This window comes from Oxyura jamaicensis, chromosome 6, assembly GCF_011077185.1.
Source record: "Oxyura jamaicensis isolate SHBP4307 breed ruddy duck chromosome 6, BPBGC_Ojam_1.0, whole genome shotgun sequence".
Lineage (NCBI taxonomy): Eukaryota > Metazoa > Chordata > Aves > Anseriformes > Anatidae > Oxyura > Oxyura jamaicensis.
In genome coordinates, this window is record NC_048898.1 from 27,607,107 (window position 1) to 27,624,656 (window position 17,550).

The following is a 17,550-nucleotide window of genomic DNA, read 5'->3' on the forward strand; positions in this document are numbered from 1 at the left end:
GGGCTTTCTGTAGGCTCAAGGACGCTGTGCAGGATGAAGTTCTTCACTCAGAGGGTGGTGAGGCCTGGCACAGGCTGCCCAGAGAAGCTGTGGATGCCCCATGCCTGGAAGTATTCAAGACCAGGCTGATGGGGTTTTGAGCAACCTGGTCTGGTGGGAGGTGTCCCTGCCCATGGCAGGGGTTGGAGTTAGACAATCTTTAAGGCCCCTTCCAACCCAAGCCATTCTGTGATTCCCTGATGTGTGCTGTACCATTCCTGCCCTTGTACAGAGAGCTGCAGCTCAGATGATCAATGGCCTGAAGCATGATTCTTTCACACCCCCCTCTGAACTTTTTTTTAGGATTGATCTCCAGTGGCTTCACTTGAAAGAGTAACACCACCACATACCCCCCCTCCCCTTTAACATTAAGCCTCAAAGCCAGTCTTAATGAGGCTCCAGTGCAACTGCAGGAGGCTTGAATTAATTCAGTGATGTTCAGGGAGCCATTAATTACAGCGCAGTGCATGCATAGCACCCTTTCCAGGGCCTACCTACATGTCAAGTCCCGGACATTTCTTTCTTCTTAGGCAATGATGGGAACTGCTGTGGGTCCCTCTGGGGTGCGGTGTGTCCAGCCCTGCTGCCGCTGCGATCTGCTGGAGACCTGGGCGTTCAGCACACGCATTGACGTTTTGCGGCCCTATCTCCTGGAATGGCATCTTCCCATCTTCTGCACCCAGACCAAGGCTGGGGAGAGTTAAACTCCAGGTAGTTGGGCAAACACTCAACTAAAAATACTAAGACACAGAAATGTCCTGTCAGGGATGAAAATTTTAGCTGGACTCACAAGGACAAAGAAAGGAAATTATTTAGATCATGAAGCCAATGCAGCAGGATGACCTAGCTGACCTTGCTGATATCTTGGGTCCTTTTAAACCACAGACTAACCGCACAAGTAAGTAGATATTTTACTGACAGGAAGCCTTTTGTCCTTTCTCAAGTCTTGTAAGAATTCTACTGAAACCAGGCAGTTTTTTCATCTGTCTTGGTCTGGTCAATGATGTCTCACCTCTCTCTGCGCATCTTGTTCTGTAAGAAGACTTTGATACAACTCTGCATAATCAGAAGCAACCAACCAAATAAATAAATGAGGCTACGTGAATCCAGCGAGTAAGAATAAAGCTCCAAACTTTATTCATTGACTTGAGTACAACAGTGATGCAGATTACAGTGGCACAGGAGTGCAGTATGTGCTGTTTGCAGTATGACAGTGGAAACACTAATTGAACAGCAACCCAGCTCAACTTTTCATTATGCGTACAAGCAGACTTACTGTACAGACAAGACATTGATTCACTTTTACAGAGAGACTCAAGAGCTGTCTCACAGGTGAATGGGAAACACAGGGAACCTCCCCAAAACGCTGGTTTGTAATGTGTGGAGGGAGGAGAAAAGAAAAATAAAATAATAAAAATCCTATTGCCAAAATCTACTGACTTAAAAGGAAAATATACCTTTGAAAAACTAGTTTCAGTTTCCAAAGCTTAAAAAAGTGTCCCCAGCTGTAAGGCCCCCTTGCAGGAAGAGCTGTCAGCAATGACCAGGTGGCACTGCTGGGACAAGATAGATCCAGCAGGGACACACAGAGCTGGTTGCTGTGGGCGTGCACAGCAGCCAGACACTTTCCTGGTCCTGCCAGATGAGAAAGAACCCGCTCCCAAGCGTGTGGATGTCAGTGAGAGGCCCCACTGGTGTCAGTGGTTTTGCATCTGGGGGTAGTGCTTTCTGCAGGGTGTCCAGTGGGACCTGTCAGCGCCCAAGGGAGCTAGACTCAGCCTGGTAAGGCACCGCTGGGATTCGCGCAGCTGCTTCTATTTCTGCAAGCCTTTAACGCCTCATCTCCTAATGCCTAGGAGCAAGGTCCTGTGGCCTCAGCTTTGCAAGTCCTAGGAGCAACAACTGTATTAACTATAGTGATTTCTGGCCAAGCAGATAACTGCTTGCCTTCAGTCGTCTCTTTTTACCTCAAAAGAAAGACCACAGCACACGTGGAAGTATTACCTCTTCATATGGACAAGCATTTTTAGGAAATCATTAGCAGAAATCTTTTTCCCTGTTAAAAGCCCTTTGGGCAACAGATACTTTATTTTGCATACAGGCAAACAATGTTAATGGCCAATTACATTCCCACTTCCTGCACTGATGCTCACATTAAAATTAATAACGCTCCCTCCCTCCACGTCAAATGCCAGCATCACACGGCTCCTGCCAGCAGAATTGTCTGACTAAAAATTCAGTATCTTATTTTTTAGTGATAGATTTTTTGTCCTGCACTTTATTAAGCACTAAATAGGTGTGCGGGAGAAATCAGAAGGCAACACTCACCAGCCAGAGCAGTCCTGCAACCCGCAGTGATGAGGGTGTTCCTACACTAGAAGAGAAAGTTCTGCCATCACGGTGGTCAGTCACTCTCTCCAGTACTTCATTACATAGCAATGGGGTAAAAACATACCACATATTGTCGAGATCACTTCCTCCGTATGCCTACCCTGAAGAATATGGACTACAGAAGATGTGTGGGCAGGGCAAAAATGTTTGGCAAAGACCTGGATGTGAAAGGAGGCTGCGGGATCAAGCCCTAAGTATCTCTGCTATGGAAAACAGATTGGCATTTCAGGAAAGATCAGTTGATTTTATTGCTTCCTGCATGTGCTTTATTCATCATCATTATCATTGACTTTTTTAGCACCACAGGTAATTTCCAGGATGCTGACATCCTCCTCTACAAATAAATCCAGAAGGAAAGCAATGAAATGCGGAGTGGGAGAAAGTCTGATTTCCATTTAGTCTGTATCTACAAGGCTATGGCCCAAAAGGGCCAGGATCTCCTAACTGCTGCTAAATCGGGAGCAGACAAGACAAGTCATTCCATGCTGAGTTTGGAGGATGTTCTTATATTCTTACTGTTCTGGGGATCCATTTTTTCCATCACTTGTTGTAATAGCTTCAGAACATTAACTTTGGCATAGATGCTCATAATCTACAGGTGCTCCAAACTTGATTTCCTCCAAGTTTGAAAGAGGTAGCACAAGCTGGCATGCATTTTCTTCTAAATTTGCTAAATATCACACTGGCAAACCCTGGAGAAAGCAAGCTTATGCCAGCCCTCCTCCTTCCCAGAACTTAACACTTCTCCATCCGATGACATTACCTGCCATAGCAGAAACACCCCAGGAGCAGCACTGACTTACAGAAAGGGACTTTACTTCAAAATGTGTCTAACTTCAGAGTAACACTTTCACAAAAGAGACCCCTAGTGACCTCCCCGAAGAGCAGGGTGTCTGAACCGCGTGGCTGAGAAAGGATTTCAGATTGCAACACGGGAAGGGCAGTGAGCACTGCAGTGCTGGCCCCGCAGCGTCTTGGGACCATTCAGCTTGGTAAGACAAGACAACCCCGTCTTGACAGAAGTAAAAACATTACCAGAGCCACTGGGCTATCTCGTCCCACATGCAGCTGTAAGGAATTACTGTTTTCCTAGTCTAACCTTCCACAGCACACTGCAGCCATGTGCACAAACCATACTGAATGAAAGGCTACTAATCAAATTGGAAAAAAAAAATATGTTTCTGAGACTCACACCACTAAAACCTGTGTTAAATGACACCAGCATGAAATGGTAACAAACAATTAAAAAAAAAGCATGAAATTCTGAGAGCAAGCTTCACAAGAACTTACTCTTCCTGCTGTACAGGAAGTTTGTCAAGTTTGGGATAGGACACTGGCAGAGTTGAGATGCTACACTCAGCTTCCAAACTGAGGCCACAATAGATCAATCACTTCACTGAGAAAGAGTGGACAGTTTAGTAATTTCCAAATCTATTTTTCAAGTTGGCTTCATTTCACTACCTTCAAGGAAGATGAAAAACATATTTATTTCACCACACTTATTTCCACTTCTGACTGTCAGCAGGCTGGAGCTTATGCCAAGTGAAGGCAAGGACATCCAGGTTATGGGCAGCTGTTCCCACTGTACTGCAGAACAGCTCTCCACTTGTTCACAATGGAAATTATCAGACCGGGATCTGGAGAAGCCACAAAACCCAAGTCTCAAATCTCTGGATTCCCTCATTTATCTGGATGGAAGGTTTTACTCTTCCATCTAAGCACTGCCAGGAATGGGCACTGCAAATGTTCACATATGCCCGAGAATGCCTTTTAAATGATATCACAGGGGGCCAGCCTGGCACTTCCATGAAGTGGGATGGTTACCTTGTGGGTCTCAGAAGCAGGTACCCAGAAGCCCTGCAAGTGACATCCTTCATAATTTAATCACTGCTGTCTTTCCAACACAATATACCGTTTGGAAATTCCAGGCTAACTACCCACAGAGCATCTCAGCTCCGTACGGGGAGCGTGTGCTACGTGTGCCTGTGTTTTTGACAACCTGCACGTGTCTGTGATCGCGTTCTGCACACCTGTATGGCTGTTTTGCAATTCCACCCCGCATACCTGTTTTGACAGGTCTTTGCTCTTACTTCATTCTTAAAGCAGAAAGGGGAAAAACGAGACAAAAGCAATCAGGTTTCAGTCCTTTTGGCAGTGACATTGTTGACAGCACTGAGTTTGATGGGGGTTCATCAGAAGCGCAAATGCTTTGCAAGAGACAGAAGAACTTGAACATGTACTTAAGGCATATTCTTACGCACACTTAAGTATTTAGTGAATAATTTAGAGTCTTATTACAAAGCTTTGACTCTCTGTTACATTACAATATTCAAATTTATTGGCCACAAGGGACTATTGAGAGGGGAATTACAAAGAACTGCCCAACAACATAGAGCTGCCCAACAAACAATATGCTACTGGATCGATACTAGGAAAATGATTCACTGCTTACATAGAAAACTCTCCCTGGAGCTGCCTTTCCATTTTTATGAGGTGGGAAGACCAGATGAAAGAAAATATTGCAGTGACAATTGCTAACAGCCCACTGCAGAAACCACCCACCCATCCCACGGCCGGCTGCAGCCTGCTCTTTGGGGCCATGGGATCTTGGGGTGGTTCTGCTTCTGGGTGGGATATTAAGAGGAATTAACCCTTCATGCCCTCAATCAGAAATAAAGCAGTAGTATGTCCAGTGTAGAGAGCTGTGAACTGATTGACAATGCTCCACACCAGCACCAGCCCAAAAATCCAGTCAGAGATAATTGTGTCTGCTGCATCTGAGCTGGCTTCTCCTCATTCCTTCCCAAGCTGCAATTGCAGCTTTCAATTCTCAGTTGATGAGGCAGACACAAATTATCTTGTCATTTCTCAAAGGCTGAGGAACTGTCTTTGTTAGAAGACAAGACAACCTGGCTTACCCACCTCTGAACTGACCGGGTAGTATGCTCACAAGGTATTTAAATAGTTCAATAGTAATATAAAGATGGGGACAGAAAAACGCAGACTGGCAGCTCACATCCCTGAGAGCAGACTTCACACCAAAAAGGTTTTTTGCCAAGGTGACTTGGGCTAAGAGACCCGTAATGCCTGCTGCATTTGAGCAGCAGCACCAGGGCATCACCTATGTGGGCTGACAAAATTTGGAGAATTTTAATACTTTAAATGATTAAAACCCAAACGTTCATCTCAGAGTTAAGCCACACCTTTGCAGGTAACGTACACTGAATGTCCGAGACAAGTGTTCACGAAACCTGTGACTGCTGTCCTGTCACTGCCTGGCTGCGGTTTCAGCTGCCACTCAGAAACGCATCTCAACCTGCCAGTGCCCTCCCTGGCATTCCCACTTGCTTCCCAGCGTTCTTCTAAAACCATTTCAGATGCTTGTTCTGAAAAATGAAGTAAAACATGTTGAACTGAGCTTGCTGCAACCTCGGTGAGGTCCAGAGAGCTACCTCGCAGCTAACCGCGTGTCACGGTGTTCTCTGAGGGTGTGTTCAGCAGGGACTACGAGGCAGCTCTGCACAGGAGCACGTTCTCCAGCTCGTCCCTCGGGCTCACCCTTCCCTTAGCCCTAGAGCATGGAGCAGGTGCCGACCCCTTGCATCTGCCTCTCAATCACTGAATCTTCAGCTCGGGTTGGATCAAAGGAACCACGGTGATCTGCTGTAACAGGACTTCCTAAACCAGCACAGAAGGGGCAGGGTTTGGGCTGTCCCGCACGTTTCAGGGTGAAATGCCGCACGGTGAGACACAGAACTCAGCACAGTGATATCGAATCCCACAGCTACGTGGGACTGCTTCCCCTTCCTGACTTCCAGACTTTTAACAACAGTGTCTCATAACAGAAAATACAAAGGTTCTGATGTCTCCAGTGCCAAAAGTTTCTGCATTAAAAATGAAACCTTGATATTCTTTGACAGACACAGAACCTGAACGTCCCTCTCCGATACCAGGAGACGGGCTCATTAGTGCAGTATGCATTGGCAGTTAAGCACCGAGGAAGAGAAAAAGCTGACCTTGCAGCCACAATGCATGTATTGAATTACTTTGGTGCTCGTGTCCATCTCTGTAAGGACCTGCCCAGAAGCAGTTAAGGTATATATAGGCAGTTTTGTTTTGTTTTGTTTTTCAAGCTGCAGCATAGTGGAAGAAGACTGAAAGCAAGAGGAGTTCAATGCAGCTCAGAAACCATCTTGCATGATTTCTCTGTCTCCACAAACCAAGTCAGGCACAAAGGGAAATAAATATAACCAAGGCTGGAGCTCTGAAGCTTCAAACGAGGAAAAAAAAAAAAAAAAAAAAAAAGAAAAAAAAAAGAAAGCCTGTGCCCTCTTTACAAAGCACAAGTGAAAAACTACATTAACTAAAAAGAGAGTGCTTGGCCCCATGCACTGTGCCATATTGACAACAGCAACTGCAATTTAATCAAAAAGCCTCTATTGGCAGAGCATGGTACCACCTTGGTGGTACCTTTTAGTTCATAAACATTCCTTCCCCAAGAGGGATAAAACTCTGTTGGCTTGCAGAGAACCGTCTTCCCTGCTGATGTAAAATCCTACAACTCCACAGGAATCTGAGGAGCTGTACCAGTAATGACTAGCAGGGAGTCTGTCCCGAAATCTCTGGGTGTGAACCAGGGCACACTTAAAAAAGCATTTTCTCACTCTATCACTCCCACCCCCATCCACCCATCTCCTGGACTAAATTACAAGAAAACTGACTCTTCTCCATCATTCCCATTACTTGAGTGATCTTAAATTATTTGACTGGTTAAGCTCCAGCCTTATTAATTCAAGCAGAAAGTGTGAAAGAGGGAAGACTGGCAACAGACACAGCAATTCACTTCCTATATATCCTAGCAAATATATACAGGTACAAGGAGTCCGCTTTCCAAGAATTCAACTGGGATGCACTGCAAACGCGCAGAGCACCCACCTTTGCAGATCGTGTCACACAAAGATGCCATTTCAAAAGACTGCCAACTAAGAAACAGTTGTGTGAAAGACAACGAGACCATATGGGCGTGTTACAAAGGGCTTCTCCTTCACTACAGAGTATCTATCTTTCTCTCCATATATATACACATATATACACATACATACACACAGATGGATAGATATAAATACATGTGCGCACACACGCAAACACACTTACATATATATATATTTTTATATATATATATATATTTCTTTTCCAGTTCTTGGAGTGGTTACAACTACTTTAGTCTACAAGGCATCCTAAGGGCACTTCCTGGCTCTAGCAATAAAGTCCATCATGTTACGGAGAGAAGTAAAGGGAGTATCACTGAGGGAGAAGAACAGTTTCCTATCTTGTATGACATCACGTAAAAGGTCGACACCTCTGAAAATCATCTTTGTTGTTTCTGAGCTCAGGTATTTCCTTCCCTATGTTCCAGGAGGGCAAATGTTCGTCTTGTTCAATTGCTGTGTGCAGAGGTGCCACTATGCGATTTTCCTTTTTTTGGTGGGTAGGTAGTTGCTGCCAAATAGTTTGGACTGTATGATACAATATCCTATGTACCATTTTTAAGTTGGTTTCTTTAAAGGGAGATTAAAATAGTTTTGCTTTTTTCTTCATGTCGTTGCGTCTCCAGAGAGGTAACTTGTCAAACTCCTGTATCGTCATGCCAAATATTTCTTGAAAAACTTCAGGTGCTAAGTGACGCTTTAAAAAAAAAAAAAAAGAAAGAAAAAAAAGGAGAGAACAGGCAATGGTCAGTCAGTCAAAGCCAAAGAGATGCAATAGGAGACAGGAGTGCCTTAAGGATTTCATGTCACTCTTAGAGCCATTGCAGCATCTAGTGACTGAAGTTTGATGAACTAACAATCCCTTGGCAACATCCAGGTCCTTATGAACCTGCATTCTCAATGCACCAATAAATTTTTGCCATTTATTACCTCTGAGAAGTCTACAAAGGAGATCAGGACAACTATTTCAGTTGCTGAATAAACAAGACAGGAAAACATTTTGTCTGCAGCCATCCACCACGTAGTGACAGATCCCAGAACAGAAAAAAGCTCTTGCATGCCCTTGTTGTGGGCTTTCGTAGCCATCCCCCCGCACATGCTGAAGTTTAAACAGACACTGGGTTTCAGGAGAGCTTTGCAGAAGTGCTGCAGGTTGGACACACTTTACTGCAAGTTTTGAAAAGCAAGAAGCCACATTTCTCTGCAGCAAATGAAACATACTTCGGTGCTGTCCTGTGCATCAGTTACCTCTCTTGTTCAGCTGCTCTAGAGTGCACTGGACAGGGAAAGTCCCTCCCTGCAGTGCTAAATTAACATCACCTTGAATTTTGATTAGTGATCACATTATCTACTTGTCTAAAAATGTACATAAACAGGCACATACCTGAATTTTTGTGGCCGCTTTCATTCATCTCCACAAGATTAATTAACTACAAGTTACTTAAACATCTTCAGGCAAGGAATTCCACTGCACTGCTTAAGTCTTACTAACCCATGAATTGGTTGACCAATTCTACTTGATAGCAGAGATTTAAATCCTTGCATTTTTGCATATCGGCCAGTCTAACTCACAGGACTTACTGATGAATTGGAGCAAGTCAGACTTTGGATCCTCAAGGATGGCTGGAACTGACTCTTAGCTGGAAGTGATCCAAGCCTGCACAAAGCACTGCTCCATTCCAGCATGGGTTCTGTGACTACAAAACGCTTAACCAATGTTGGCCTTTTTACCAATTTGCAAGTATGAAAATAATTGCTTGAAAAAATAAGGCGGTTGTGAACAGCTCTGTCCAGGAACAAGGAGACACAAGCATTGCTGGGCAGAGATGTGGGGCTTCTGTTCCGGCACCATTTGCAGAGAAGCTGTTGCTTCCTCCCTGTCTGACTCCTTCTTCCCTGCTTAGCACTGAGAAATCTTTCCAGTCTAACAAAGACCCACACATCAGTGGTAGAGCTTTCAAGCGTGCAACAACAAACAACTTCAGCAGGAAAGAGCATTCAGGAACTTGCTTCTCTTACCTCCAGCCTGGTTCTGTCTACATCTTTTAGTATTTTATTTCGCCCTCTGTTGGTCACCATGAGCATTTCATATGGAAAAATCTGTTAACAACGTATAAAAGGGGGAAAAAGAGATGTATTTACATTCGAAAACAGAAAGAACACAACGTGTCTTATTTTCATAGCCACACAAACATTTGTTTTCTTTTTCAACGGAAATTGCAGCATTTCATTTTTAAAGGTGCATGAAAGGCCAGTCTGGATAGAGCAAGAGCTTAACACCAAACTACCTCATACTTCAGAGGCAATCTGTCCTCATCCATGTCAATACTTTTTATGGTGCATCAGCTGGCTTTGGTAACACAGAGTCCTCTCTAGTCAATATACTGTCTCATCTAGCCATGTAAAATTTTTAGAGTTTATTAAGGTAAGTATATCTGGCACTCCCTGGTCTGGCTGATGGTTGCCAAAGCGTGGACAGCTCTAAGGAAACAGTTAGAGGCCTTCTAAAAGATGAACCACATGAGAGTACATCTGAAAAAGAAGCAACTCTGAATAAGCAAGACATTCATTAATGGGGGCCACTGCAATCAACAAAGTTCTCCATGATTTTCTTTACCTACTTGGATAATTAAAGAATTGACCAACTGCCCTCTGTGCTTGCTGGCTGTGCTGCACATGCATGGATTAAAGGAGATGCTTTTGTAGACATACTTATCTTACACACCTTCATCTCCTTCAGAAGAGTGTGTCCAGCACATCTCCCATACTTTTCCCCTGATTTCCCTTTGCATTGCAAAGAATACCCAGAACTCACACAAAGCAGTTGCTGCCCAATTATTCCTGAATGCATGGATTATTCATTTTTTCTTTTACATGTGTAGGTTCTTTATTTGAAGTAAAAATATTTACTGTCAGTGGGTCTCAAATCAGTTTGACCCAACAGAAACTACATTCCTTAGAAAGGATTTCAGAAAACCATGTGCCTTAAAATCAGTTTCTGGAATCATCTCCTTTCAGTTTTTCATGTACACTTCTACGTACATTTGGAATGCCTTTGGAGAGCTCCTGTTCTGCCCGACAGAGCCTCCCTATAGCCCTTCTCATTGTGTATCACTGTAAAGATAACAGCATTCTCAGTGAGGTCCTCATCCAATCCCCACTGAAACCAGTGAAGTTCTTCCACAGACTTCAGTGGGAATCGGCTTTTACTGCTATTTTTACTGCTGGTCTTGTTCTACTGATTCAGATACTTGCTCCCTGAGTGAAACCACCAAAACTCTCTCAGGAGAAGAAGCTGTGCTATCATCAAACACCACTAATTCAATAATTTAACAGAATAAATTCAACCAAATCAGCTTTTGTGCAGTACTGCACAATTAAGTTCATTCCATTGTAAACAATTATCCCGATGAACTTTGCAGAAATACAATAAATAAGATTCAGGCATCGATGAACACACCACTGAGTTTATTGTAAGTAATAATAACTTAAGTAATGTGTGCTTACATACCAATTGTAAGATACGATTCTTAGGAGATTCTGACATCGTCACAAATGTACAATTAAACTATACTTCGAATTACATTGCTTATGTTTGATACTGGAAATGATTACCAGATACAGCATGAAAGGAAACTAAAACGTAACTCTTCAAAATGTTTAAACAGAGTTTAAGTCAAGGACTAAGGTCATAAATACATTTTATATTTAGGAATTCACAACAAGGTATGTTTCAATCCAGGGTGTCAGGATGCACAAATTCTGTCCTTTTCAGTGAACCACTTGGTAAGATTTGGTCTTTCTAAAGTTTACTGTTTTTTACTTCCCAGGAGTTTCATGCTGACTTTGAGTTGGCTTTTTTTCACCTGATCAAGCTTCATTTAGTGTTGGATCATTGACAAGAATAAAATTTCTGTCAGTTAGCTCCAGGTCTGGCATAACCTTTTCAAACGTCAACAGAAAGTGACCTATTATCTCACGAAAATTCCCACAAATTATAGTTATATGACAGAATTTGTTACCCAAAACAACTTTCCAAATAATTGGGTGCATCAAGAGAAGTGGTGGCTGTACGAATTGCTATTGCACTGAAAGAGAAATTATTTGGAATAAAAAGCAGTATCTCAGAAGTTGGGGATGTCCCCAGGGTCTTATTTATATAATATATAAAAACACTCAATGTACATTGCACTAGGGTCTCAGCTTATAAAGCTGTAAAGTTATTGCCTTGTACAATTTATCTGGAGGTCACTTGGAAGCACAAGTAATAATCTAGTTTGCAAAAAGAGTTCCTCACTTATCTGCATAAATACTGATCCTTGTAACTCTGGCAAAATCATGATTTCTCAAGGTTCACCAGCAACAGAGAAAGGTGCAAGACTTAAAACACAGCCATGGTTGAAGCCTCTCCATTGTTTATGTTCATTTTTGATTCAGACATCTCTAGACTTAGCAGCAAAAGCACTTTAATTTATAACTTAACTCACATTCAGCTGATATTGTCTCTTTTTCCCAACAAATAAATTTATTATATAGGGAATTCAACACTAATGTGTCAGGCTAATGGTGCTGACAGCTGAAGATAGATCCCAAAAGATACACAGATATCTAGCTTTCAATTCAAAACTGAGATCCAAGTCTTTCATTAAATCAAAGCAGCCTCAACCACATGCTGTAAGCCACAGTATTGTGTCACTTTTCAAACTTAACAGATCTGAGACTTTGCAGTCAAGTTTGGTCTACTATTTTGGCAACTGAAAGCCTGACAGAGAACTAGCTTTTGAGCACTTTCAGTATCTTCATTTTGTCTCTGGAAAAGCCTCCTTTACCCATAAAGGGCACTTTGGCTGCCCTCTACCTGAGTACTAACACCTAAAACAGGCAAAGTCCAGAACAAAGGGAGAGGTTTAGCACATAAGGAGAGGGGACTGAGGTGAGGCAAAGAAAAACAAGGGGACTAAGACATTTCCCATATTTTATCTGCATTTCACAGTCAAATCTTCATTGCCTTGAAGGAAAGTGAATAACATCTGCACTTGCCTTTGGCTCCAACATGTTAGGCATAGATACTCCTCTGTCCATTCTCATTCCAGGGACATGACCATCCGGGAGGGACTGCATCAGATACAGGTATACATCAGACACGAGGTTACACACACAGAGGGTAAAGGCACTCAAGCAGCGGTGAAAACAAAGGTGAATTTGCACTGAGACTTCCTTCAAGTCTTAATGCTGACTCTTACCACACAGGACATTGCTACAGCTATCATTTATCACTCTTCTGAGGCATCCTTCCACCCTCTCTGCCACCACATTTTCTGGCACTGAGGCTGGCGACAGCTGCCACTGAGACTAAATACAGCCCAGCCCAGGCGGACCTGGGGTCTCAAAGTGTCAGGCCCTTCCCAGCCTCAGTGATCAGTTAAGGCTCTTTGGAACAAATACGTAGGAACATTAATTAATTCCCACCCAACACATAAGCACTCTTACACTTCTGGACTGTCCTTTCTGTCATTTACTGAATCAGCCAAGGTATTTTTTTGTCATGGGAAATTTTGACTATGAACACAAACGGGGATAGGGTTCTGGTAAAAAGGTGCTCTTTTGACACAGGTACCATTCCTACTAAAATTACATTTTGAACATAATACAGAGAACTCCCCTCTCTTCCATACTCTTATTTTCTTTCCAATCATCATGGTTTTCATACACTAGTAACAAATATATCCAAATAACTAAATCCTTTCTTAAATTGTCACTTCATATTGTGATTGTCCTGAGGAACCAGCCAGACAAACTATTCTGAAAAATTCCTGCAGATAGGATTTGGGGTAAAAGGGCTGATTCTTGCAAGTACATATCTTACAAGCTCATCTGTGACAGCAGCACTGTAGAAAGCTACTGATCAGCCATCTTGTTTGGAAAGCAAATTCCAGGGCAAAAATAAGGATTTGAAGGCTCCTGATACGGAAGATAATTGCCTCCAGAAGAGAATTTCTGTCTCTGGAGCTGGTACTAGAGAGGCTGGAAATAAATCTGCCCTCAGCCATCCAAAGAGAGCTACTGCAGATACCTTGTATTTCAGCAGACAATGGATTTAACAGAACAAGTCACAGAACTGGTCTGAGCCTTCTTAACCCAGTTCTGGGAAGGTACAAGGAGGAACCTGAGGTTGTGCCTGTTTTTTATTGATAAGAGTCTACACTGGTGATTATGCTTAAACATGCAGGTAAATCAAAGCTAATGTCTTAAGAACCCCTTTCCTGTAGCAGAAATTCAGACTTCAACAAGAAAGTAGATGTTTTTAATTCCGTTGTCAGTTGATTGATGAGAATCCATACTCTACCTGGAAATCTGAAAAGCAAAAGAGAAATTTCGTTGGCTGTAGAGTGTGGAAGAGGATGAATCAGTCACAGTTCACCAGATAATCGTAGTGTCTTGTGATCTGCCTGATCTTTTCAAAATCCCACCTGATTCAGCAAACCTCCCTACTTTTAGTCTTAATTTGTGAAGTGTCAAACACTCCAAACACTGCAGACCACTTCATTTCAAGTGGGATCCTCAGTCAGTAAAATCAAGTCACTTTGGAAATATTGAGACACACAGAACCATAATCAGGTTCTCACCCCCAAGCTCAGACTGTTTCAAAACATTAAGTCTCATAAAGTTCCATTACTTTCATAAATATTAATTGAAAATAAATTAGGCAAGCACTGATATCATATCTATCTTAAAGTCACAATGAAAATCATGAGCAGCAACTGGGATTAGAAGCTATTATCCTTCTTACTTCACTGCGGCACACTCTGACTGTGCAGTGAATGGCAATTTTCAGAGGAAGAGAACACAGTACCAGAACTCAGTAAGAAATTCCAATTAATTACAGATTACCTGCTTTCCATATATACCAGTGCTAAAGCAGTCTCTTGGCACAAACAGGGGTCAGATCTACATAGTAGATTTAGCAAAATAAACCCAAACCTTTTAACTCAAATTCTGCAAGTACACGTTAACTGTCAAGTTTACCAGAGAAATGTACGCAGAGAACACAATGCTACCACATCCACAACCTTAAAATAAAATAGCAGAAATTATCAAAGATCATAATACATTCCCTGTAAGGAAGTGGCATGTAAAAAGGCCCCTCAGTCTTACCTCTAACACCACCACTCACATCCCCATAACTGTTGTACTGACCAAAATCTGTAGACACCGGCTGTAACAGGAAAAGAGGGACATGCACATAAATTCAGTTTGTGACCTCACCAGTGGGTTGCTATATGGGGAGTAACAAATTGTTTAAAGCCTATCTTTCCTCAACTTTTATAAGCATTCTTGCATTGCTTTCTTGCATTTTTAACACTGAAGTTTGTGGGGAGGGAAATTATGTTTTAATTCAGATAGGAAAGCTTGATCAAACTGAAAATCCACAACATTTAATAGGGAAATAAATACCATAGATGATTAAAGCCACCTTTTGCTTCTCAGAATCACCATCTCCTTACCCTGTGAAGTCCATTTTTTCCATAGCCAGGAAGAGAAGAGGTTTTGGAGGCTGAAGCATGGGCTGTCAAAGGAGGAAGAAAAAATCATTTTACTGGAAAAATCTCATGAAAACTCAAAACCGAGAACATTTGAGAAATCAACTAGCAGAAAAAACACAGTTAGAAGCAGTGAATGTATACATAACCAAAGGAGATATACTGACTTTAAGAAGGTAACATCTCAACCCCAAACTCATCACAACCTTCCATACATTCAGTAAGTTTGATGTAGCATTATCATGTCATGGCGCCAGGCTCAAAATCAAAGTGGTCTCCCCTGAGCTGAAATTAATGCTCAAGGATTAGACAAGAGAGTAAAACAAATTTTTAGACCTTCGATAGATGAAATATCATCATGTATCCTGAACAGTTTCTTTAGTTAATGCAGCCCTTGCAGACAAGATTCTTCATATAATAATGAGTTTTTTGATTTTTTAAAATTTTATTTTTATCACAGAAGGACAGGGGCATGGAACTTGAAGCATTCTTGTTGCCAGCAATAAGCAGCATTGGGAGAGGTACCATCGACACCACAAAGGACAAATAATGACTGCATTGATTACCACTGTAAAGAAAGATGAACACATCTCCAGTAAAGTAGTCCTCCAACCTGTGCTATGATTAATAAAAAAATCGTAAGTTCTGAGGTGACCCAGTGGACTCTGGACCTGTAAACATTACAGGTATTGAGGGAGAGCCACAGGCTTTCTCTCCTAAACCATAAATTGAGGCAACGCACATATACAATAGGGAACACGAAGAAATCTTAGTTTGCTTGGCAGCAGTCATTTTGTCCCTTCTTGGCTTGAAGTCTAGCTGCTATGCTACAACAACCTGTGGATGAAGAGTGAAATAATAACCCAAAAGCTAATCTCTGGAGATCTGTTGTAGCCACTAATGTATAAAGTGTGCAAAAGGCCAAAAGCTGATTTTTTTTTCTCTGCAACACAATACACCTAATCAAAATGCGAGCCACTGTTGAAATACCACCTGTTTAGAACAAGTAGCTCCACTAGTAAATGTTGCTCACTTTCTGTCCCTGAGAGGAGAGACTAAAGAGTGATTGCAACCACCAATTTAAGCAAAATGTGTTATTGTAATTTGATAATCCAGTTATCAGCATGTGTGTGAGGCAACAGTTACTGAAGCTCGCTCCTTATTTGTTTTAGTAAATTTCTCTTCCCAAAATGGCCTCAGAATTCTCAGCCTCGCATTTCTTCTAGTCTAAAAAAATAATCAAAAGAACACAACACAACACCAATGAAAAAAAAAAACGAAACACACAATCCCTCCCCACCCAGCTATGATTCCTGCCCTCACCAAAACTAGCTAATGTATTAGCCCACTCTTTTCATGGGAGAATACCACATATCAAGCAGTCTGCCAGTGGTCTCTCTTCTGGGACACCACTGAATATGTGCCCATGTGGTGTTCATTACTTACTGTTCATTGGTAGCTTCAATGCCTACATGAATTACCTGGAGAATCATAACGACTGGCAGAAAGGGATGACCTCTCCTTTTCCATCTCTTCTTTCAGTATCAATTGTCCAAGACCAGAGTTAAGCTAAAAATGGCAATTAAAAAAAAACACATGAATAAAATCAAGCTAGTTGAGGTATCAAAAATTGCTTACGGAAAGAAAAGGAGGACTTTTTGTATGGTGTTCAGAAACAGTATGAAGACAAGGTTATAACTACCTTCATCAGCTGCTCCTCCTGCAGTTGCCGGCGTCTCTGTAGCTCCTCGTCATCTTCCTCTCTTCCACTTGACCTGCGTCTCATGTCAGCTCCTGCTTCCATAAAACCACAGTACAGAGAGCTTTGTGTATCCATTCTACTGCAGCTTGAAACTTCAGTGCTAGTATTCATCAGTTTGATTTACTGAATAAACTAAGCAACATTTTCTTGCAGACTCAGGTTATTCAAAATTTGCCCTTAATAAATCTCATTCAGATAGCCTGCCCTTTGGCAGGTTTCTTATAAAATTAAGAAGAATTTAAACTGCACATGGGCTGCCAGCCAAGCAACAGTCCTGGACACAAAACCGAAGAATTAAAGTAATAGGGAAAAGGAGCTCAGATTGCTAGTTCTGGAAACATGGGATTTAGTATACCTGCAAGTGTACCAGCGGTTAAAAAAACAATGTCTGATTTACATTCATACTTATGTAGACTCAGAAAAGTAAATTTCACATAACGTTTCAAGTGGAAAATTAAACTTCATAAATCTCCTGAATAGACTCATATTTGGAATGAGTATCACACAATTTCTAGTATAAAATAAAGTAAATTAATTAATCTATTGGATAAAGCTAAAATGAATTTAGACCACTTCTACACAGGTTTTCTGCATTTTAGTTTCTCGATTTTTATTGGTTAATCTTTATCATCTTGAATATTCACAAGAAATGATCTAAGTTCCAATCTGGATACTAGGACACTTCAATGAATACACAGAGTACAATACTGCCGTATGCATTTAGCCAACTGTATTTTATTCTGCACAGGCTATTTCCTCATACAGCTATTCGCCAATACAAACTCAGTGTTTTATTTGAACGAAGACTCAATTTTGCTACTAAAGTGTC

General features: G+C 41.8%; 1 protein-coding gene across 10 annotated transcripts in view; it reads right to left on the reverse strand.

Annotated features, from left to right (window-relative positions):
* Positions 1 to 1,153: 1,153 nt before the first annotated feature.
* ABLIM1 (actin binding LIM protein 1) overlaps positions 1,154 to 17,550 on the reverse strand; it is a 186,583-nt gene continuing 170,186 nt past the window's right edge. For all 10 annotated transcript variants that reach the window (XM_035329705.1, XM_035329703.1, XM_035329702.1 and 7 more), the window contains 8 exons: positions 16,662 to 16,753; positions 16,441 to 16,528; positions 14,924 to 14,985; positions 14,574 to 14,634; positions 13,765 to 13,772; positions 12,459 to 12,533; positions 9,438 to 9,518; positions 1,154 to 8,115 (listed from right to left, as the gene is read on the reverse strand). In XM_035329705.1, the coding sequence (XP_035185596.1) occupies positions 8,002 to 8,115; positions 9,438 to 9,518; positions 12,459 to 12,533; positions 13,765 to 13,772; positions 14,574 to 14,634; positions 14,924 to 14,985; positions 16,441 to 16,528; positions 16,662 to 16,753 (581 nt within the window). In that variant the 3' untranslated portion in view covers positions 1,154 to 8,001. The remainder of the gene's footprint in view (positions 8,116 to 9,437; positions 9,519 to 12,458; positions 12,534 to 13,764; positions 13,773 to 14,573; positions 14,635 to 14,923; positions 14,986 to 16,440; positions 16,529 to 16,661; positions 16,754 to 17,550) is intronic.